Genomic DNA, 23,639 nt, shown 5'->3' with positions numbered 1-23,639 from the left:
GGGGGAAGAGAGAGATGTCCATGGCAGTTTTTGTAATTATTTTTACTTTTAGTGGCAGGTTGTAAGGAGATGACCTTAATTATCATAGGGACATTTGTGTATTCTGAATTATAATAACACTTCAAAATGACCTCTTTTATCATTGGCCCATTCGGCCATTCTAAAACATTGGTTGATATTCAATCCTAAGGCAGCTGTTCTGGCCCTCTTAAAAAAAAAAAACATTGATTGCTATTTGATTCGTTCAGTAATTACCGAACCAAACGGTAACCATAATAAAATACCCACCAACCCTCTTGGATTCTATGCTCAAAGATCATGTCGATTCACATCCATATGTATCATAAGCACGAGGATGATCAACTACAATGTTCTCAGTTGATTTTTGCTTCTTAGCGCAATTTTTTTTTCTTCTTTTTTTTGGCCATTGGGTTCTATTCTAGATTTCTATCCATCAAATCCCAATGCAAATTGGTCCAAGTCAAAAACATCTGAAAATGTGGAAGCGTTTTCATTCAAAATGAAACGCCCACAAAGTCCGCAACCCTCTGGGACTTCGACCCAAAATTTTAAATGAAGACCAAGAACAAATATTCCAAACCAATGTTTCCACTTTCTTCAGCTGTAAGCGGGCCTTATATAATGACAGTTAGGGTAAAAAGAACTAAAAAATTACTGCTATGTATTAATAAAAGATAATAAACTCAAGTATCCATTTGGACATGATTGATGATGTATGTGTCAAACTAGTATCTGAGCCAATATGTATGTATCTATCATTTTCTCAGATGATCCTACCAGAAAATATTCTTCAGAGCATATCTGTTAACCCTGAGAAACTTGAGAAACTTGTCATGTCATCTGTGAAGGGAAACGGGTATGGTAAGCATACCAGCAACCCCAAGAACAAAACTAACACGCCCACGGCAACATACTTGTCCTCAGGATCTGTGATCTCCTCAGCAAGCGGAGCAATTGGCCCCCTCTGTAAGAAGAATATCAGAGCTACCCAATAGAATGCCACATCATTGATTAGTGAAGATAATCCAAGCAGCACGATTGAGAAACCAGTGAAGCGAGCTGAAGCCTGTGATAGGAAACGATCAAGTGGTATTTTATATCAGATTTTAGCCTCCAAGCTTCCAGTTTAACTTGTAATGAACTTTAGACGGTGCATACCTTTCTTCCCCAGATGGCAAAAGAAATTCTTCCCCCATCGAGTTCTCCGGCAGGAATGCTGTTAATGGCATTGATAAGAAGTCCAGCCCATGCCCATATCAAGAGAGGATTAACAGATATTGGTGTGCCTTCCTTTAGTGCATCACCAAGAAGAAGCTTTGCTATAAGAGAAGTGAATGTCACAGTCAATGTCTCACCTAACTTAAAACAAGGCTCGAGGTGAAGAAGTCCAAAAACTTGGTTGGTAAAGTATGTTATGCACTAGAGACTGTTGTTCACAAACTGTTACACAGACATTTGGTGATTGAAATGGAAAGCTACCAATATTTGAACATGCAAACACATTACTACACAATGTCTCTGCATGCATTTTATTTTGGAAGTAAAGTGCTTACCAATACCCCCTGCAAGAAAGGACTCATGAAACACAGAAGCATCAACAATGACACCAACACCATCACTGGGCGGTAAGATGAACCCTAAAAGCAAAAGAACAATGCCCAAGGAAAATCCAGCTAAAGGTCCAGCTGCTGCAACTTTCAGAAGATCTTCACGCTTGGGTACAATATTTACAATTCTTGTAATTGTACCAAAAGAGCCTATCTGCCAGCAAAATAGCTCATTAGAATTTATATCAGTTTGGAATAAAAGAAAATTAAAATAGACTAGTATTTTATGCACCTACAAGCACAATACAGACTCATGAAGTCATGATGAGCAGGCATTGTGTAGTTAGACTATCCTTTGTATATTACTCCTTAGCATCGGTTTGAACTTGTGACAAGTAGATGATCACAGATGACAGTTTTTATGATTATTGCCCTTAATGTAGCAGCCAGTAGGAGTTGTTTTTCATTAAGAGTCCCGTATAGATACAACATCTTAACTTACTAAAAAGATTAAATTTAACTATATTAACAATATAGGCACTGCTTCGCATGCACACTACACAGATTTATTTAGTAGATGAAAACAGAGATTTATCCCTTTAAAGGGGGTCGGAAGAGTGTTCTGCTTATGAAAATTACCTGCCAACTGGGGACAAAGTATGGCACTCCAAGCTTGATTCCAGTGCTGTTTGCAGCTAAAATGTGGCCAAGCTCATGCACCCCCAAAACAAGTGCAGTTACAAGGGCTCCAGGTAAGCCTTTGTTTAACAGCTCAACATTATCAAAGGCCGAACTGGGACATTACAGAAAACTATCATCAATCAAATGACAGAAAACCAGTCAATGTTTCCTAGGTAGTCTTCAAAATTTCACCGGACATAAAATCCACAACCTATAGTTCAAAACTTCAGCTTTAACAAGAATGAAAAAAATAATAAACAAATGATAAAAATAAGAAACTGGAGTATCCAGCTTGAGGAAGAGAGCACACAAAGGTAAAGTGGATCTGAATTCTTATTCTTTTTCCTTCAACAAGACATTTGGCTCAAGGTAATTACACGCATGTACGCGCACACATAAACAGAGATATATTGAGAAAAAACATTATGCAGATATCTGCTTCAAAAAAAATCAGCAAAAGGGAAAATATCCTAACATATTCAGATCATCATGAGTGTGCGCTATGTTCAAAAGCATATATAATGATGTACAACGAAAGAAATTGCATACAATAAATTGGCCTGCAATTCAGGAACATTCCGAAGAAGTAAGGTAGACAATGTGACCAGTCCAAAAGCACCAGCTGCGACCCACTCTGGGACAGCTGCAACAATTGACAACAAACCATCAATCATTAACGAACCATAAGTTCCAGACACTAATTAGCTCCAACAATTTCTATGAGAATTCCTGTAAAAAAGCAGGAGCTAGATAATCACCAGTTGTCTCTGGCTGCAATGTCATCCGTGGAACTACTACCGCCACAGGTTGATCATCCTCAGGATTGACTAGAAGGAAAAGCTTGTACTCATCCCCAAACTTATCCTGCAAACAGTCTGCAGATGTTAACAGAGAATCAATCAAACATTTTGAGCAGTGAAAATGAAGGAAGTATCAGAGAGAGATACCTTCATTCTCTTTGATATCTTTTCGTAACTTTTAGCAGCCTTCCCTCGCAGATTTCCTTTAAATAATACTCCAGCCTTGAGGAAGTTACACAATAATCAGATGTTAACCCACAGAGGCTACAAAGCATATATAAATACCAATCCTATGATTGGCATTTTCTCAAATCCTTTCTGAAGGAGAAGTTAAAGTCCACAATAAGCGTGTAAAATCTCCAAATCTCTCTTTGAAGTTTAGAAAGAACTTCATTACCAGGTAAAGAAACTGTAACCAGTCAGCTCACCTCATATGGATCCTGGCTTGTTACGAAAAAAGTATCAAAGCCAAAAACTTGGTTCTTGAAAATTTCAAGAGTTTCTTTTGGAATCCGGATTGATTCACCTTGCTGTGGCTGTTCACGGAATTATTAAGATAAAGATGTTAAAAGATGACATGAAAAGAGGATGCATCTTGTAGTGAAGGAACAGTAAAAGAACTTCGTAATCACCTTCACACCTGGCAGAGGTGATCCACTAGCAACTTCTACGTTATCAACATCCTGTTTCAAAGACAACCTTAGCACAATAACAGTCAACAGAGTTCATTTTCAATACGCTGCTGATCAAAATAAATGCATTGTGTATTCTCACTTCTATGATAAACAAAAGTTGGAGGAAAGAAAGACCAACTTTCAGGCAGATAAGCTCTCCTTTAAGGGACTGATAGCTACTATACAACTCGCCTATAAATGAAGGTTTGTGATGGGGGATTTCATGCTGAACCACTCTTAAACTCATGTCTAATAAACAACGCATATGGAAGTCCAGTGACTAACTTCCTAGGCCTACGGTCAGCATTTTCATGTATAACCATTGACTGTGAAACATTAAGCTACTCACTTACCAATTCTACATGCAAAAAACCGATCAATGAATTTGTCTAATTTCTTGGATAAACACAATCGAGAAACTCCAACATGTAATATGAAAGATAAAATCTTCAATTAACAGGCGGTACCTGGACACCATCTTGAGGCTTATTTTCAGCCTCATTGTTTATTTGGTTAGCAACAATAGGCTGAGAATCTAGTTGGGCCTCACTAGAATCTCCACCTTCATGTTCATGACCTTCTTTCTCCTACAAACACCAACATAAATCATAAAACCGCCAATCAAAGTTGGAAACTTTCACAGTAAAAATTGCTTCCCTACAAAACCCAACTTGAAATTTTCACCTCATCATTATTGTTATCTGATTCCTTCTCCGTCTCATTAACTCTACAACCCACTTCTCGCTTCCTCAAAACTCTAAACTCACCTCTATAACCAAAAACACAACAATCATTGTAATAATAGCAAAAAATGAAAACTTGGGTAATAAATATTAGAAAAGTTAAGGCTTACCTGGGAATGTGGTGGAGCTTTACACTGCTTGTACGACACCGTTTTGGCCAAGAACCAGAGGATGCAGAAGAAGCTAAATATGGTTGAAACCGAAGATCGCAGCAGGAGCTACACTGGGAAATGGGGACGAAATTCCCGCGAAAATTTGCGGATAAGTTCATAATGGATTGATGGGAAGCGAAAAGGTCTAATCTTGATGAGACCCAATTGCCATTGAAGCTGGGATTTAAGGAGGGTTTAATGGGTTTCGGAAGGTTTGGAAAGTTTGAAGCTTCAGAGAGTGTCTTATCCTTAGAGAAAACTTACACAGGAAATATCTGTTCTGCGGTTCCTTGGGTTAAATAGGCGCGTAATCATATCTTTTTCTATTTTTTGTCTTTTTTTTAATTGATATTGATATTTGAACCTGGGAATATTATAGGAATCAGAATCATTTATAATTACTAGCCTTCCTCCACACATGCTCTGCATGTGCAAGTAATTTTTTTTTTTCAGAAAATAAAAAAAGAAGATTGGTTATTGCAGGGAGAAGTCAGTGGGAGAGAAAAGTGGGTTGTGAGATTTATTTTGTTTATTTTTATTAATAAAAATATAATTTGTAATTGTCGTAATAGCTCTTGTGATTTAATTAATTCTCAAAGTATTTTAATCTCTTAAGGTTATTTCTGTCAAAACTTTTAATTTTGGCTAACAAAACCTCTTCTCTTAATAATAGTATAGATTTGTACAAATGGCTCGCAACCTCTTTTGATTTTATCAGGTTTGAACATGCTAATTTTCTACTTGATAAGTTAGCCTCTTTTTATCTTAGAATAGGGATTCTGATGTCTGGCATAACTGTCTCCCTTTTTTTGTGTTCACAGTATTCCATCTGGATTAGCTCAGAGGGATTGTAAAAGAAAAAGTTGGAGAAAGTGAATCCCCCCACATACCCCTAAATGATTCATTTCTCCTTACCCTTTCATTGCATTAATTACACATCAGATATAGGAATAGAAAGTTTATGAAAATCTTAAGGAGAATTTCACATATGGTCACTCAACTATAACTCATTCGACACTTTGGTCGCTCGAGTTTTAAATATGTCACTTTAGTCACTCAACTATTACATTGTCAATCACTTTAGTCACCCAATGGGCATTTTATATCACTTTGATCACTTCTCCCAATCATTCTAATACATATTACTCAATTTTTCACAATTGGGTGGACGAAAATATCATTAATATTATAGCAAATAATTTTCTTTTAATGAAAAAAATTAACGAAGTACTAAAGTGAATAACAAAGTTAAAGTTGAGTGACCAAAGTGATATATTTAAAGGCTGAGTGACCAAAGTGTCGAATAGATAAAAGTTGAGTGACTATATGTGATATTCTTCCGAAAATCTTAACTTATCTTCCTATGAGAAATACAAATGAATAATTTTTCATTCTACAATCCAAATGAAATAAAAAGGTGTTTCCACAAAAAAAACAAAAAATAAAAAAATAAAAAGATTTGTAATAATTATGTTTTTGATGAAAATTCATTGCCTAATGTGATCCTATAAACCTATGTCCCGACCGGAAGGTGATCGGTAAAAGTTTTCGTACATAAAATCAAAATTAAATTGTAGTAGTACTTTTGCAGACAAAAAGGACAGGTAAGGTGTTCCCACATATTGTAACTAGTTTGCAATCACATGCTCTATATGTGTATGAAAAATTTTTGTTGTTAAAAAAAAAAGGGTAGTTATTGCAGAAGAAATAGATTCAATGGTGGTCATTGCATAAAGAAAATAGTGAGAGAAAAAAGTGGGGATTATGAGATAATTTCTTTTTTATTTTTTTAATAAAAATCAACTTTATAATTGTCATAATTACCCATGTGATTTAATTTATTCTCAAAGTTTTTTAATCTTTTAGGATTAAATCTGTCAAAGATTTCAATTTTGACGGTAGGAGAGGGCACAAAAGAAACACCTAACCTATTCTCGTCCGGCGGCTCCCCTACGCCGACACTGGCCTCTGGCCACGTCGGTGTGAGGCGAGTGTGGCCGGACGGGTAGATTTTCTTTCTGGGCTGGTTGGCTTCCTAGAAGTCGGCTTCAATGGATGCATCTGAGGGATCGTTGATGATTGCGACAGATGAAGCGGTTCTCTTTCTCACTGAGGTGGCTTTGCAATTGAGGAGCACGGGTAGGCGGGCAGGTTCGACGCTGGCATTAACCGGCATGGCGAGCAGTGGTCGAGTCAACGACGGTCGTACGTGTCCAGACAGACAGAACCTCCTCCTCGCTTATGTCGGGTGTGGTGGTACGCCGGTGGAGGTGCAGTGGTGTCTGCGACAGACGATGGCCTGATGTAGGCGAGGCTCCGATTCATGTGGTGGTGGTGGGTGTAGCGGCCTGCTGAGAGTTTTTGGTGTTTGGTTTCTTTATTTGGTTTTCATCAATAAATTTTTTGTAGGTTTTTTAGTTTTAGCTGTTGGGTCGCACTGCAATTTTTGATATAGACAATCTTCTCTTCGCCGGTCAAGAGGTCGTTCCTGTTCTGGAGTTGGGTCAACAATGGTGGCGAAATGGTCTGGCTATAGACAATCATCCTTGGCCTTCTAGTGGGTCCTTCCTGTCTGTGATCGGGTTGAAAGCGATGGCGATTTGGAGCAGTGGTGGATGGATGGTGTTGACAAGAGGGTGGTGATGGTGTTGAGTTTTTTAGTCCCAGGTCTGATTGTCTGGCAACCTTTTTGGTCGGGTTTAGGTCACAATGAGTGTTGGCTTGATCAATCAAACGTTGATCAGAAGGACTCTGGTGGGTGTGTTTAGTGTCGACACAAGTAAGTTGTCTAGTTTAGAGTTCTTACTGGCTGGACGAGAGGTGAGATGTCAAGGATTCACTGCTTTTGTCTGTCATACTGATTTGTCTTTGCCTTTTGTTGTAGTGCAAGTTAAGTCTGTAGTTGAGTCGGGGCCTTGTTGGCTCCGATAGTTTGTCATTTTGGAGTTTCAGTATGAAATCCAATGGCCATTTCTGTGTATGAGATGATGCCAAAACTCATTGTATCCAGTTCATTATTAATGAAGTTTCTTCTTGATTAAAAACAAAATTTTCAATTTTGACTAAGAAAACCTCTTCTCTTAATAATAGTATAAATAATAATTTTACTGATAAAAAATCCTCACCAATGGTGTTTCCACATAAAAATTCTGGAAGAACAACAAAGTTGAAACGATAAGGAAATTTCCAAACCACCCACAAACTTAAACCACATTCTACATGATCCAAAAGCTTATAATTTTGGTTATCAATTCTCTTCTCTAAAGTTTTGCACCAGTTCGCAGAAGCAAACATCAATTGTGCATCTATATCTGCCACCAAAAGAAGATCTGAATATCTAATTGACCTAGTTTCTGTGTCACCAAATCTGAGGTTTTACATACAAAGATTACATTCCTATAGAACGGTTAAAAGCTTGATAGGGTGAAAAAGAAAATGATTGAGCTTCACATATTCTCAGGCTTCACATCCCACCTTCTCTTGCGCTTTCTCTTACCAGAATCAACAGTCAGAATGAACATTTTCCGCAACACTTCTGGCAATGGAGCCTCTGTTTGTTCCACAAAATCATCATCATCACAACCAACCCAACCATGGTATGGTCTACGCCTCCTGGCTGGAAGAGTATCAACTTCTTGTACAGAGTGGGTAACAGGAGTACCTTGCTGGCCTTGTATTTCTCCTTCAGTAGGTAGGAGAAAGTTATCAGCATCTACAAAATAAGTGAACATTCATAATCTAATGGAACTGAAATTATAGGAGCATTGAAATTATTTAAAAAATGTCTGAACTAGCAATTGCAAAACAGGTGAATACTAGGGAGACTTCAAATTCTTCTTTGCATTATTGGAAAGCAGAAAATTTTGCTATGACTAGAATGCGACACAGTTAACAGGCTTAGCAAATCGTTTCTCTCTGGGAATGTATAGGTTCAACTATGCAGAGAATCTATTGGAATGGGATAAAACTAGCATCATCTTTGTAGCCTCTGCCACTATCTATGCTCATAGCAAGATGGACCGCTATACTAATGGACTTCAAGAGGGGAATAATACTAGATCTAGTTATGCTGAAATAAAAAAGTAAGAAGTTCAGGAATAGCTCTGATACTACAGTTAGAAACATATATAAAGTTCTAGAAATATTTAGAAAATTTTACCAGGCAATTGAGTGGGCGATGCAGTGGTCAAAGGTTCGTTATGTGATGAGGAATCCAGATCATCCTTGCTCTGTAATGTTCTGCTCACAGTCTCAATGTTTGAGCATGGAAGAAAAACCTTGGTTGAGGAGGAGGGTATAGGTCCTGATGTTTCAACCTCACTTCCACCACTTGGATCATTTTCTACAGAAGCAACCTAGGAAAATAAAAAATAACAAAGTAAGATAAATGCCAGCAATGTTATAAATGGTAACATACTGTTTGCATTGAAGGTAAAATAACCTTGCTTGAGGAAGGTCCAGCTCCTGATGATTCAGCATCATTTACACCTCTTGCATCAGTTTGTGGAGACACATACTTGAAAAGTGAAAAATAAAGTAAAGTAAGGTAAACATATGTAATGCTGTCATGGTAACACTAAAGGTATAATTACCTTGATTATGGATAGTCCAGCTCCTGAAGTTTCAGTATCATTTACACCTCTTGCATCAGTTTGTAAAGATACATACTTGAAAAGTGAAAATGAAGTAAAATAAGTACGCTAAACGTATGTAATGCTATCAATGGGTAATCTATTACATAACATTAAAGGTATAATAGTAACCTTGCTTAATAGTCCAGCTACTGAAGTTTCAGCGTCATTTCCACAGGTTGATTTTTTCGGAGAAGCATTCTGGGAAAGTGAAAAGTTAAATTAAGCTAACTGTAGGCAATGATATCCATGGTGATATATCATTCACATCAAAGGTAGAATGACCTTGCTCGAGGAGGGTCCAGCTCCTGCAGTTTCAGCATCTTTTCCACCTTTTGATTTTTCCGGAGAAGCATTCTTGTAGACCAAAAATAAGATATAAAGTAAGCTAAATGTGGAAAATGCAACAGAATCTGCAACACATGTATACAACAGAATATGCAACACGAGTATGCAATACTGCAGGAAAGAAACATTTGGAAAATTCTTCTGAAATCAATTACCAATAGTGTAAACTGCAAAGACAATACAAAGAAACACAGAGTATACACACAACCATGGTACAGATGAAAAAGAGTCTTGAGTATATGTTCATAGCTTTTGCAATAGGTAATTAAGGGCAGAGCAATATACTGAATGCAGTTTTAACATCTAGTCCTGATGTTTCCTTTGATTTTATAACATATCAATCTATTTACAGTGGACAAAATGCCGTGTTTTCCTACCGAACAAAAGAAGCTGCAGCTTTGTACTCTAAAACATCAATAGGGTAAACAAAAGAGATCCAAACAATCATGGAACTATTTGCTTTGATGGCTTTATATATCCACTCATAGAAGCCACACAAGCTAGTAAAAGTACAATGGAGGCACTCAACCATGCAAGATCCTCGTCAAAATTTCAATTCACAAGAATCTAACAGCTACAATCCCTCAAGAATCTTGCTTGAGATGAAAAAATTGGTACTTTTTAATGAGAACACTAAAGTAAGCACAGACAAATGGGCCTTCTTTTTTACATCAATGAGAAACCACTAAACAACACAGGGAAAGGCAAACCCACAACACAGAAACACATCAAGTCAAATCCATCAAATTTTTTAGAGATGCCAAACAACAAAGATCCCATCTTTTTAGTTATTCACTTCAGACAAGCATTAAACGACATTACCCCATTTTCATCACCATCTGTTTGCTCCTCCAGAAGGGCTTCAAGTAGAACACTGTAAGAACCTTCTTCAATAAAACGCCAGCCCTCTTCTCCATAAAGGTCTTTCTGAAACCAAAACCCTTCTCACATGTCAAACCAAACCCCAAAGCAATTTGCTTTCACAAAACAAAATGAGAGGGGATCAATTCTCAAACACAAAAAATAAAAAGCACCCACTTTTAGTAACCGGTTCACCTTCTGACGGACCAGTTTGGGCTCGAAACCCATGTCCGCCATGGCCTCAACGGCGGCAGCCATACGAGAAGTCTTCAAACAAAGAAGAAGCATTAAACAAAAGACTCGGAAAATGCAGGAACAACTGAGAAAAATTTGACAAGAGACAAAAGGCAATACCTTGGGTGGTCCACCTCGACCTCTTCTTGGAGCCATTGTGAAGCTCAAGCTCAGAGTCACTCTGAAACCTGAAGAACAGAGAGAACCAGAAATGAATAAGCAAAAAGGCTTTACTTTTTCTTGAGGTTTTGAGTCGTTTCAGAATGCGCCAATGAGATGGTGACCGTACTCTTTGTTCTTGTTAATCGGAGCAAAAAAAACATTTGTATAGTTAATAGTCTTGCGAAAATTAAATTCCAATTTCTGATTGCTGGTTTCAACTCTCAAGGTACATGAATTATAAATTAAGAGGGTGTGGTTGATCAGTTGATGGGCTTGATTCATGATTCAAATTTTTTCGCTACTTTTATTTTGTGGTGATATCACTATCCTATTAAAACTTGACACGTCATATAAAATTAATTGAATACTTAAAATATAATTTTTTAATAAAATATCATGAAAACTATATTTATGTAATTTTGTATTGAGTGGTGGTATCACCACCAAAGTATTGGTGGCTTGATTCATGATTCAAATTTGTCCACTACTTTTATTTTGTGGTGATATCACTACCCTATTAAAACTTGACACGTCATATAGAATTAATTGAATACTTAAAATATAATTTTTTAATAAAATATCATGAAAACCATAATTATGTTTTATAACACGCGGCAATTTTGTATTGAGTGGTGGTATCACCACCAAAGTATTGGTGGTGAACAAATTTGAATCCCTTGATACATAGTATGTTTTTGAGTTTTAACTAATTCTTGTTTTTTTCAAAGAATCTTTGATTTTTCATATTCCAAGTTACACCACAACATTAATCTCAATTCATCACATGAATATAGATCAAAACATTTTTTTTTGTTCATAATTTTTTGAATAAGGGAACTATCTTCATATAATAGAAAGACTCAAAGAGTCTATTACAATCGTATTGTAATAGATCCAGAAAAGTTCTAGGAGTATTAACAAATGATTTGAAATTTGTGTTAGCCTCAAGCCAGAGTGGCCATTACATACCCTTCCGCTATCACCTAAGGGCATCTCCAACAGACTAGCTATTTCAACAAAAAGTTATAAATTTGGCTAATTAGAAATAGTTTAGCACTCCAGCAGAATAGCTATATGAAAGTCAAATTTGGCTTTTGCTAAAATCTCTAGCTAAATTTAGCTAATGAGGAGAGAGAAAATAACAAAAAGCGAAACACTCCACGTTTAATTTTTTTAGTTTAGCTAACACTGCTGGAGGAAAAGCTATAAATTTACTACCTAAATTTAACTTTTAGATGATTTAGCTAAAAAAATAGCTTTTACTGTTGGAGACGCTCTAAGGATAAGACTAGGGCTGGGCGTTTTCACCCGAGAGACCGAGAAACCTGGTCGATCCGGACCGAAACGGACAATTCGGGTCGGTTTTGAAAGCAGATTTCCTCGGTTCGAGCTAACCGAATCGATTACAAGGTTCCTCGAGTCAGTCTAGGTTTCCATATTTCCAGGCCCGATTGGACCAGTTAGTTGTACATGTCTACGTGTCAAATGTTAATTGGTTCTCATATAAGCCTATAGAGCATACCATAAACTCACTTGCAGGCAATCACCCAATAATCCCAATTTCATTTCGAGTCTTCGACAGTTCGACCTAATCACCTAAAGTCCTAAATACCAGTCCAAGTCGTCCTCTTCAGTTCGACCTAATCCCACTTTCCTTCTGTTCTTCACTTCTTCACCCATCGATTAGGGCTGGGCTCTGTGTCTCGATCAATCACCCATTCACCCATGGATTCCTCCACTGGAAACACAAAACAAACCCATTCCGAACCCAATTCAAATTCCGATTCGAGTCCAGCAAACTCCAATTCCAAGTCCGATCCTGACACCGAAGTTGCTGAGAATGTTGTCGTCCCTGCAACCGCAAGTACTGGTACTCCATCTTCTGCTGGAACTCCATCTACGATCTTGCATAGTTTAGCTCAGTTTGCAATCTTGCATAGTTTGGCAGTTTACTAGTTGCTGCTTTGCTTCAATTTGGATAGTTTGGAATTTTAAATGGCAGTTTGCTACTTTGCTCACTTGCTGCTTTGCTTTAGTTTGGACAGTTTGTTAACTTTATTATTTGGAATTTTGGATAGCTTCATTTTGCAAGGATCAAGGATGTGCTTTTGCTTCAGTTTGCACTTTGTACTTTGTAGTTTGTAATTTGGATAGCTTCAGTTTACAAGGATGTGCTTTTTCTTGAGTTTGTAGTTTGCAATCTGTGAATCAATGAATCTGGAAAAACAGGTTTCTTGGCCCGGAAAACAGATAGACTGAACCGATAGTGTTTGGGTCAGTTTCTAATCGGTTCTGACATGCAAAAAAAACCGATCCGGACCGAATCGATAGTATCGGTTTCGGACTCGGTTTCCATCTTTTTCTGACCGAACCGATCCGAACCCAGCCCTAAAGAAGACAAGAAGATGTGGTAGTACCCACAATGGTATATAGAGATAGGTCAACTCATTGAACAACCAGTGCTCCGCCAATACTAAATAGCTTGAATCCTTTTTTAGTACTACTCCAGAAGATTCGCTAGTACCAAAAATATTAAGGTAAACATATTTTGCTAGATCGACACCACCCGGATCCCATATTCGAAATCCTAGAGAAAGGAATCCATCAAATTGACCCATGAAAGAGCCTAGGTCCAGCTTTGAGCCCACCGTTGAGCCCACCTCCAGGCCCTTAGCCTTGGGCTCCAACTCTCTTTGGGCTCCCAATCTGATATGGGCCCCAAAAGTGATTTTGGCACCCAACAAGAACTAGGCACCACGGCCTTTCCGTCACCGGCGTTTGTCCCGATCGCGACCACCATCGCCGGCACGCGACTAGCAGACCACTCCAACGAGCTAGCAGATCAAAGCTCGTCTCTGGCCGGATCCACTTTCCAGACCATCACCAACCTCCTCACCTTCATTCGACCAACAAATCAGTGGTCAATGATGCTCTCCAAAACATCCCTAGATCGGGGCGCCGATAGGATCGTCACTCCAACTGGGCGGTAGGCCTCCATCTTCACACCACGGGGTGCTTTGGTCAGCGCCATCCCCTCTACAAGGTCTGCCGCCACTCTTCTCCAAGTACAAAGGCCATGGTTGTACCCCGATCGGATCACCTGAATCTCCTCCTTCAATCGCTTCCTGCCTGGCCTGGATAGAATCTGATCTTCCGCCATCTTGCTCGAGAGAGCAGCGGTACCCCCATACTTGGTTCCGAACTCATTTTGACAATTTTCAATGGAGAGAATAATCAAATGAAAATTCGTCAAACAAATTCGTCGTTGGATTGCAGCGACGAGGCAGCGAGGGGCAGAGAGGGCCGATCTGCGTGGTGTTGGCATTGTGCACCATTGATAGAGTCCCCGGCCATGGTGGCTAGGGTTTAGCAAAGATAGGGAGAAGCGGAGAGCCATGGCCAACATTTTTTCTTGTTCATAATTGAAAAGTAGTGAATTTGATTAAAAAACACACAAATTTTGAAAGAAAAAAAAAACAATCGGAAATGATATACTTAAATTGAAGAATTGTAAGAAAAATATTTAGTACCTAAATGGTGTTTCTGATTCTTGACATGCCCAAGTGTGCGATGAAAGTCATCAAGGAGTCTTGAAGACTGAGACGGCGTGTAAGTTTGTGAGTTAAGGTTGACGAGTGTTTAAATACGTGGATGTTTTGCAACTTTTTCTTGTCTTGATAAATTTCAAACGATGTCGTTTTGAACAGTTCATCATGTTAAAAAAGACATCGTTTTGCATTCATTATTTGCCCAATACCTTATTAAATTAGTTTTTCACAATTCTTCTACATGCATTACTTGAGCAACACATAGAATTACAATTTTGCCTTTATTGCTTAACATATATGAGTATCTTCATTTAATTTTTATATATGTTTTTTTTAAGTCTATAAATATGATATGAACAAAACTCGATACTGTATATATAAATTTAAGGATAGAACTAGTGAATCTATGTTTGGATGTTAATGTAGGTATTTTAGTCATGGCATGGCATGGTATATGTAACTAGTGTCACACTGTCACTGATGTACACTGTTAAGTCTCACTACACATCACATGAGGCCACCGTAATCCATTCATATTTGGTGAAGTCTAACCTATAAAAAGGACAAGCGTGAAGATTTGATTGAGAAATGAAACCAACATCAGCCAATAAAAGAAGATAAAATCGATTTTAATTCGAGTTTATGTAGGAGCCGATTTGTAAAACAGTGAACTACAAAGATTTTTTTTTTTTTTTATCAAGAGGAAACTTCATTAATAATAAACTAGTTACAATGATTTTGGGCAACATTACATAGAAATGACCACTAGACTTCACACTGGAACTCTAAAATGACTGACTGAAGGAGCCAACGAGGCTCCGACTAAAAGAAAACTTGCACAACAACTAAATGACAAGGACAACATGCGCAGAAGCAGTGAAGCTTTGACACTCAACTTTGTCAACATTAACTCGCCAACCAGAGTCCACCCGCCCTGCATTCGATCGACCAAGCCTACACTCGTTGTGATTCGAACCCAACCAAATTGAATAGCTGGACCGTTAGACCTGGGACTAAAGTAAACCCAACACCATCACCACCTTAATGTCAACACCGTCAATCCACTACTGCTCCAAATCGCCATCACCTCTTACCCGAAACCAGACATGAACTACCCACTAGAAGGCCAAGGGTGATTGTCTAGCTAGACATTTTCGTTATCGCTGCTGACCCAACTCCAGAACAGAAACGACCCACTAGACTACCAAAGAGAAAATTGTCCCCGTCACAACCTGCAGTGCGTCCTAACCAAACCTTGATATTGACTTATTACCAACAAAACAAAACAAAAATAACATTAAGTTCTAAAACACTAGTAACAACGGCCCACCAACAAGGGCCCAACAACGTAGACCCGACCCAGCTGCAGCTCCATCTACCCCACTCTAATCGCTAGCCATCTCTCCTGCCCTCCATCTTCCCGGTAAGCATTCCTTACCACTGCCGACCATCGAAGCCCGACTCAAACCCAGCACTGCCACCCCCGAACTGCAACCGTCTCCGCCACACGACCGCCTAAGCCGGATTGTCTCTGCCATCGCCCCATCATATCCCTCATGCGAGCGAGGAACACCATACCACCTCAACTCACTGACAAACCCCACAATCTCCCCAACTAGCACGAGATCGCGCCGATCTATGACCACACGGCCTCACACGGACTAAAAAAGAATCGACAGAGCCCGTCCGACGACAGCGCCGTACGGGACCGTCGCCGGACAGGGAAGGAGAGCTTTTATTTTCCTAAACCCTAGCAGAGCTTTTCTTTCTCCCCCGTTGTTTGAAGTAATCTGAACATGATAAACTGCAAGTGATTTTTTTTTTCTCTCTTGTTAAATAATGACATATTATGTTGTAAGATTATTCTAAAGGACTTTGAAAGTTTTTTTTTTTTTTTTTTGAAGCAAGAAAATAAAATTATAGAGAAAATCCTCTGGAACAACCAGAGTTTACAACGTAAGGACTCCGAAAGTATTAGTTATAGATAATTGATTTAAGAAACGAATTTTGCTTGTGCATCGTTGGTCACTAAAGCTAGACTCGACTATGGCACCTTCTCGCCTTGTTTCTATTGAGATGACATAGGTACCAAGGATATCTTGGTTAGAGTAACTTTCTTGGATTAGAGCATGCTTCATGATTTAATTAGTCATAGTAACCGGGCTCCTTGTATACAATATGGGGATGAAGCTCCTCTTAGTTCTTACAAATTCAGTTTTCTGTTCAAATTTCAGGTCCAGTCTATACATACGCCACACTTTCTCGGTAAAACCAAACCGCAAAAGTACAAGCATGAACTGGTATTGTTCATCACTCATCATCACAATACGTTTTTCAGTTTTTGGATTTAGGAACATGGTCTTGGTTGGTAAAGTGTGAATCATAGAGAGCACAGAAGCATTGACCAACAAAAAAAAGAGAGCACAGAACTTGTGACCAAAAGTAAAAAAAGACGGGAGCTTTCAAAATTTGTAGCCCCATGACACCATCCATCTTATATTGAAACCCATAATAACCATTGATCCTTTATCATGATTACTTGAAAGAGAACACATACAAGAACAGCTTGACTGAACTCTAAAAGAAACCTTACCATTCACATTTCACAAAAGAGAACCACTTTTTATAATTGAAGGCTACACAAAAGCTGAGGCAAATCATCACACAATGTACTAAATGACGATGAGAACTGAGCTTAGTGATGCAATGGATGTGGTGGTGTAGCAGCTGAGACTCGCGGTGGACACTGGTAACACTTGGCAAACAGCCCAAAAGTGTCGACTTGCTTGATGAAGTTGGTCATGCTAGCCCATCCTCCGAATCCAAACCCGACTATCAACACCCACACCACTATAAATGCATTCACCACGTACATTCCAGTCCAGCTAGGAAGGAAGAAGGGAAGCTTCTCTGCCGCATTCTGCATACACAAATCAAAGTTACACAGTTAAGGCTTGTTTGATACTGCGTACAATTCAATGGAGTGGACTAAACTGTACTAATTTACCTTTCGAGCAGAGGCAGATCGGTAAGTGAGCATATGAGCTAAAGAGGGTATAATGTAAACAGTGAAGCTGACCAAAAGAGCTCCAACAGCGGAGTTAATGGGACCGAAGAAAGGAAATATGATGGCCAAGAACCATATGGGAATCACCACCGGCAACCTAGCAAGTGCTCTTAGACAAATGCTCTTCGTGTCATGCATTCCTATTACTTTCTCCCACACGAAATACAATGGCGTACAAGCAAACCCAAAAGTGATGAACTGCATGCATACACCAACCACATGGTGGATCCAAATACATCAACATACATATACGAATAGAGAAATCCTCTAATGCTAGACAATGTGACATGTTATGTTCCAAAGTCTATATGTTTGAAATGCCTAAGAAAGCAACAATTTTAGGTTAGGCATGGGATAAGTTGATTGCTACTTAATTTCAAGAAATTAGTTGCATGTATATTATATATGGATGATGATCACCTGGTGAATGAGCATCAGCGAAACCCCTGCGTCACGCCACCTAGTCCGGGGAAGGAGCGAGAAGGCGTTTGAGTGATCGAGGAGTTGGTCACCAAAGGCCCAGTAGACAGCAGTAGCAGATGGAAGGGTTAGGGTGAATACATAGAGGGTTGCAAACAGATAAACGTACTTGAACTTCTGAGGCTTCCACATTGCATGCATGATCTCCCTGGAAAAGTATACCATAAAAAATTTCATAGATGTAATAGCCATATGATGACAAACTGTAAGTCTATAACCTCTGTATTTCTTCAAAAGCTACCGAAAAGATTCAACTTTACGATTCAACTTTAGGATTAGAACATTAAGGTGTGTTAGTGACTCAAAGTCAATATGATCCATATGACAAATGTAGAATATTTAAATATGTACCACAAGGTCCACAATCACCATAGTATTCCAGCTATTATATTCTTTTTTTTGTTTTTGGTAAGCAGCTATTATATTCTTTCATTCACATTATATATGATATCTCATTTTCATTTTCCTCTCATCATATTCTCTTCTGCACAGTTGCACCAAGTCACCAACCCATTAATGGCAAGCAAAAGCTGTATCTTAAAAGCAACTGTGTTAAAAATAAAAATAAAAACCCACCATCTTGAAAAGAGACCAGAAAACACAGAGGGAACATCATGATTATTATCTCAACTAAGAAAATTTAAAGTACACAAAGTTAAGCTAAACACTCACACAGTGACGGCGTGCCCGCCGAAAGTGTATAGTATATTGGTGGCGCCAGTGAAGTACAAAACCAACTTATCTGGTCCTGAGTGTGTTACACCCTCAACCTGTGAAACACATTTAACTCGAATCAATGGAGGAAACAGAACACAAAAACCCATCGGGAACGATTCGGATCGTTTGATTAGATCACCTGGCCATGAATGAGGGCCGCAATGGTCATATACCAAGCAGTGTAGGTGGTCATTCCAAGACCAAGGAAAGACCAAATTCTGTAGTTGTGGAATGAGGGTATGAACACAGTGGTGGCACAACAAGCTCCAAATATGTATGTCCATGTCCTCTTGTCCAGATGGTCATTTATATAGTAGATATTACTGTGTAATTATAGAAACAAAAATTAGTGCATTAAAAAAGGGGTAAAATCTTTTGTGGTCCATTGTGTTTTGGTCAATTCCATGCATGTGTTACCAACTTGGCCTTTTTTATCATTGTGTTTTTCGAACTTTTTCAATCTTAGCTACCGCCAAAATTCCGTCAATTTGTAGCTAGAATCACTGAACCAAAAACCATGTTCAGTTTCAGAAAGCTGTGGGGGGATATGACGGAATTTGGCTCCGGTGACCAAGATTGATGACTTCCTCGGAAATGCAACGACCAAAAAGAATCAATTTGAAAAAAAAAAGGAATTGAAATTGAAATTAGACCAAAACACAGGGACTGAAAATGAATTTAATCCTTGAGCAAACCCGAAAGCAAACCCCATTTCCTTTTTACCTCTAGATTAAAATGAGGATAAAAGAATTGTGTTAAATTTACAGACCTTGCACAACCTATGAGCTGAATGACAGATCCACAGAGGAGGAAAGTACAGTTGAAGGCTAAACCAATTGCTTTCCAGTATGGACCCAACAAACCATCTAGCACTTCAAACCACTGCAAACAATTTTCAAAGTAAAACAAAGAGTGAATCAAAAATGGTTTTAGGCCTCTTGGAATTGTGATAAAGTTGATATTTTGTTTTGGCTATATTGGAAGAATACTAACCTGGATGACATGATTCTTGAAGTTAACATTTTCCTTCTCCTTTCGGCTTCGGTACTCAACATACAGAATACTAATGAGATAAGCAGTCCAGCTCCCCAAAATGCCATAAAACACTTGAAATATGATGCCTGAAAGCATACCAAGTTGAGAGAAGGAGTATGGCAGTGTCAGCAGAACTTGAGCAACCTGCAAAAACAATCAAAACCCAATAGTCAGAATCGAAAAGGGTACTCAAAAAGCAGAAATTCCGAGTTGGGTTTTTGTTTAAAGTTTCTTACTTGATTTGATGCACAGCTGAACCAGGCATCATAAACAGAGCCACCATGCCAGAGAAAGTTGCTGAGGCTGAAACCAGTTTGATGGTGATCTGGGATTTCTTCGTCTCTGTCTTCATGATCAATGCTCTGGCTCACTATGGCCTCCTCTGCTTGCTTCTGAGGTAACATTTCTACAGACAAAATCGACCTGAAAAAGATGCACACAACCGGTTTGGTTTAAATCCCCCAGAGAACTAAACCAAAACGTAAATAAGAGTGAAAAGCCATGGTCTTTTGCTTACGAAGAAGAGAATGGGGGGTTGTTTCACCTTGTTTAGAAAGTTTGATCTGGTATTTATAATGTAGAAAGCCTGAGAGCTTTTCAAGGTTGCTTTCTGTAACTCCCAAATACCATTTGCCAGTAAAAAACAGAGAGACTGGTTTATCTCGTTTAACCTGTGAAACAAAGAAACCAGAGCAGTCCGTTACTTTCTTTTGTTTTCCTGCAGAGAGTATTATTGAACTTTCAAGTTCCAAGAATTTACGTTACAGAGAGACTTAAATATAAACTTGTAAGTAGAAAGACTTGTCTGAGTTGTCTCAGACGCAGCCAAACATTGAATGCTGGCTTTTTTGTGTGAGAATTGAATTAGCAACAAAATCTGGGGTAGTGTCAAAGAAGATACTCACAGGTAAAAAGGTGTATCCGCCTCTTAAAGACTTCGAGGTGAAAAGGAGGGATGAAATAAAAGCTTCGAGGGGTTTGGTTTTCTTGGGGAGATTGATTCCTGTGATTTGAGAGGGTATAGAGATCTGACAGAAAAGGAGGAGAAGTAGAGCACTAATGCTGAATATAATAGACTATCTCCCTTCTCTGTCTCTGTGTTTCTGTTAAACTGATGCAGAGATTTTAGATAGCTTCTGTCAGTGTACTTGGCTCTCTATTCTCTCTCCACTTTCTGTGTGGCATGAATGATGGAGCACTTTTATAATGGCTGAATCCTGAATGGGATTGTAGAGATGAAGCTTAGCAAAAAAGCTCTCAAAGAAGATTCAATGTCACCAACCAAGCCAATTCGATTACTGTTTTAACTTTTAAGTTTAAACCAAAAAAGAAAAATTTATCATATTACTGTTTGGTCTGTTGTGTTGTAAATGCGTTTAAAAATGGAAGGAAATAGGAGGAAAACGTTTTTTTTTTTTGGGGGTGCAAAATAGGAGGAAAAGTATAATTAAATAGGGGAAAATTGAGACGTGTACAATTCAATAATGTGTCTTATTGGTTCATTATTAAAAAAAGAAAAATATCTTGTGCATTTTATTACATGGATTCTGTATGTAAAACATGATTTAGCGAATTGAACCAACAAAAAAAGAAAAATATCATGTGCATTTTATCATTACCTGCCATATTAATCGAGATGAATGGCTTGCTCACGGAATTCATATTGGAGGCCTCCGAGCAATACGGAGCGACCTCAAGAGCGAAACTTAGAGTTTCGTGTAGCGGAGGCGACCATGCTGTATCCAGACCAGATAGCAGTGAGGCGGCGATGGTAGGGAGACGGCGGTGTAGTCCCTTGGTCTACGACGTAAGGTGCTTTGGTGTTCGATAGCCCACTTTTAGGCAGTAAGGCTCCAGTTCGTAGCAACATTCGGCTGAGGTGATAGAGGGTGCGGGTCTAAGTGTTGTGGTCTCGTCAATCGCAGCAGCAGTAGAGGCAGCGATTTTTCATCGGTGTTTGAAGCGTCTTAGAAAGGCGGAGGTTTGCGTCTTGAGGGAGGCAGTCTGATCGTGATCTTTTGAGTCCAAGTCGGTGTTTAGGGGCTTCTCTTAAAGACCAGCGATGGTGAAGGATAGTGGTCGACCGCTAGATTGTTGACGGCTGGAGGCTCCCTCGAGGGCCGGCGTTGCATCTCGATCTTAGGGGATGTGGGTGGATGTTGGGCTATGGGCCAATGGGCCGCTGCCTGCCTGGATTGCAGTAATGCAATCTAGCTGCACTAACCCACTATCTGTCTTTTCCTTTTGGATCGGGCTTGGTGTGGGCCTTTGGAGAGTGATGTAGGCCTATGCTATTTTTGATTGAAGCTGTCTTTGTTTTGGGTGTTGCGATGTACACCCTTGAGGTCTTTAGGCGTCAAAGTTCCAAGGCAGTGCTTTGATTGAAGATTGTGTAGGCGTAGCTTGTTTTTTCTTTTTTCAAATAAGTGAGCTCTGCTCCATTTAGGCCTCGTTTGTTTCGCATATTTGAGGACTTGGGAAAGGAAACTTATTCCTTTCCTTTGTTTGGTAACCACAAAGTCCGGAAATGCTTTCCTGACATAGGGGAAAGTTGGGGGTAAACTCATTTCACTCAAACTTCATGCGATTGAGTTTCCCATCCCATTTCCCAGCATTAATTGCAATAATTTTGGACAATAATACCCTAGCATTAATTGCTCGAGTATCCTTGGTAGTGTTAAAAATTCATTCCAGGTTGTTTTGTATTTTAAAATAGAAGAGTATTATTGAAACATTGATATATTTTTACTTTCCTTTCCTGCACCAACCAAACATCGGAAGGGAAATCAAATGATCTTTCCTGGATGCTTTCCCTACTTTACCAAATACAGGAAAGGAAATCTAACAGGAACTTTAGTTTCCATTCCCCACGGAAAAGACAAGGGAATCGATTTCCCTTTCGTGAACCAAACGAGGCTTTAGGGTTAGGGAGGTTCTTTTTTTTCCTTCCAGTTCCTTTAGGCTTTTAGGTTTTTGGTTAGGAGTGTTTGGCTGCTCTGATAGTCAATATTGTGCTTGTACTTGTATTATGAGTAGTTTCTCTTAAACCCTTTAACTTGACGCAGTGATGTCGTTATTTAATGGAACATGATTCTGTTCCCCTAAAAAAAAATCGAGATGGATGACTTTCTTTTCCGCTTCTCTACTAACCCTTTTTCCTTTTTATCCCTTTCAAAATTTTATTTTTATTCTATTACTATTTCAGAATGAAAACATCAAAAATATTGATGAAAAAAAAAAGTTAAAATAAAATTTCATTAGCCCTTTAAATTTATTTTTTCGATAGAAAATCTAAATGAAATATCATTTGAGTTTTATCTCCAGTAAAGTGAGATAAGAAATTCTATTCCAATTGCAAGGTGATTATGATAAATGATCATACTAGGTTCAAATTCTATTCCAAGCAAACAACAAGATCAGTAAATCTCTAATTAACCCCAACTGCAAGGTGATTATGATAATTGATCTTAACTCTTAAGACATCTCTAAATATTGCTTATCAAGTCACTATCTCTATAATTAACAAATGGGTAAGACCTATTGAAGCCTATCTATGTATGTCAATTCTGGAGCCCTTTGATGACTAAGGACTCCTTTACACATGCTGAAAGAGTGATGATGACAAGTTATTAGTTAGAACCTACCTATAGTTTCATTAATACTCAATGTCCCATTTAATTCAGTAATTTGCTTGTCTCAGTAATTCATTAGTGTAAATACATGTGCCTACAAGCAGTCTAATATATTGGGAAAATGGGAAGTATGCATCAGATTGACCAGAAGAAAAATTCAATAAAGTTCACACCATAAAAATTATACTTGGCATTGGTAGTCCACACAATACATGTATATATTAGGATTAACTACACTTTCTATCTTATGCAAAAATTTAAGTGATCTAAAACAGTGAAATCTAACATTTTGACTGAATTGTGAAA

General features: G+C 38.6%; 3 protein-coding genes across 8 annotated transcripts; all 3 read right to left on the bottom strand.

Moving 5' to 3' along the window:
* Positions 1 to 655: 655 nt before the first annotated feature.
* On the bottom strand, positions 656 to 4,894 carry LOC112182943 (probable zinc metalloprotease EGY2, chloroplastic). 3 transcript variants are annotated; one of them, XM_024321511.2, is made up of 12 exons: positions 4,577 to 4,894; positions 4,408 to 4,492; positions 4,191 to 4,310; positions 3,682 to 3,732; positions 3,478 to 3,585; positions 3,197 to 3,271; positions 3,008 to 3,113; positions 2,799 to 2,892; positions 2,208 to 2,361; positions 1,575 to 1,782; positions 1,180 to 1,340; positions 656 to 1,087 (listed from the first exon to the last, which is right to left on the bottom strand). In XM_024321511.2, the coding sequence occupies exons 1-12, from the start codon at positions 4,735 to 4,737 to the stop codon at positions 812 to 814; spliced, it is 1,599 nt and encodes a 532-aa protein (XP_024177279.1). In that variant the 5' UTR covers positions 4,738 to 4,894; the 3' UTR covers positions 656 to 811. The 3 variants fall into 3 exon arrangements, with proteins under 3 accessions (XP_024177279.1, XP_040369019.1, XP_040369020.1); XM_040513085.1 differs by lacking the exon at positions 4,577 to 4,894 and having other exon boundaries at positions 3,682 to 3,748; XM_040513086.1 differs by lacking the exon at positions 4,577 to 4,894 and having other exon boundaries at positions 3,682 to 3,748; positions 4,395 to 4,425.
* A 2,909-nt stretch (positions 4,895 to 7,803) lies between these two features.
* Positions 7,804 to 14,476, bottom strand: LOC112177682. Its single transcript, XM_024315947.2, has 10 exons — positions 14,385 to 14,476; positions 10,813 to 10,880; positions 10,636 to 10,725; positions 10,420 to 10,524; positions 9,535 to 9,606; positions 9,382 to 9,450; positions 9,211 to 9,285; positions 9,060 to 9,134; positions 8,778 to 8,973; positions 7,804 to 8,330 (listed from the first exon to the last, which is right to left on the bottom strand). Exons 2-10 carry the CDS (start codon positions 10,846 to 10,848, stop codon positions 8,065 to 8,067), a joined length of 984 nt encoding a protein of 327 aa, XP_024171715.1. The 5' UTR covers positions 10,849 to 10,880; positions 14,385 to 14,476; the 3' UTR covers positions 7,804 to 8,064.
* Positions 14,477 to 16,847: 2,371 nt separating this feature from the next.
* Positions 16,848 to 20,911, bottom strand: LOC112182940 (auxin transporter-like protein 2). 4 transcript variants are annotated; one of them, XM_024321501.2, is made up of 10 exons: positions 20,607 to 20,911; positions 20,219 to 20,419; positions 19,938 to 20,124; positions 19,660 to 19,845; positions 19,436 to 19,548; positions 18,806 to 18,989; positions 18,622 to 18,719; positions 17,890 to 18,097; positions 17,410 to 17,667; positions 16,848 to 17,322 (listed from the first exon to the last, which is right to left on the bottom strand). In XM_024321501.2, the coding sequence occupies exons 3-10, from the start codon at positions 20,103 to 20,105 to the stop codon at positions 17,098 to 17,100; spliced, it is 1,440 nt and encodes a 479-aa protein (XP_024177269.1). In that variant the 5' UTR covers positions 20,106 to 20,124; positions 20,219 to 20,419; positions 20,607 to 20,911; the 3' UTR covers positions 16,848 to 17,097. The 4 variants fall into 4 exon arrangements, with proteins under 4 accessions (XP_024177269.1, XP_024177270.1, XP_024177273.1 ...); XM_024321502.2 differs by having other exon boundaries at positions 20,219 to 20,372; XM_024321505.2 differs by having other exon boundaries at positions 20,246 to 20,372.
* Between the last annotated feature and the right edge of the window lie 2,728 nt (positions 20,912 to 23,639).

This window comes from Rosa chinensis, chromosome 1, assembly GCF_002994745.2.
Source record: "Rosa chinensis cultivar Old Blush chromosome 1, RchiOBHm-V2, whole genome shotgun sequence".
Lineage (NCBI taxonomy): Eukaryota > Viridiplantae > Streptophyta > Magnoliopsida > Rosales > Rosaceae > Rosa > Rosa chinensis.
This window is presented reverse-complemented; position numbering and strand designations above follow the sequence as displayed.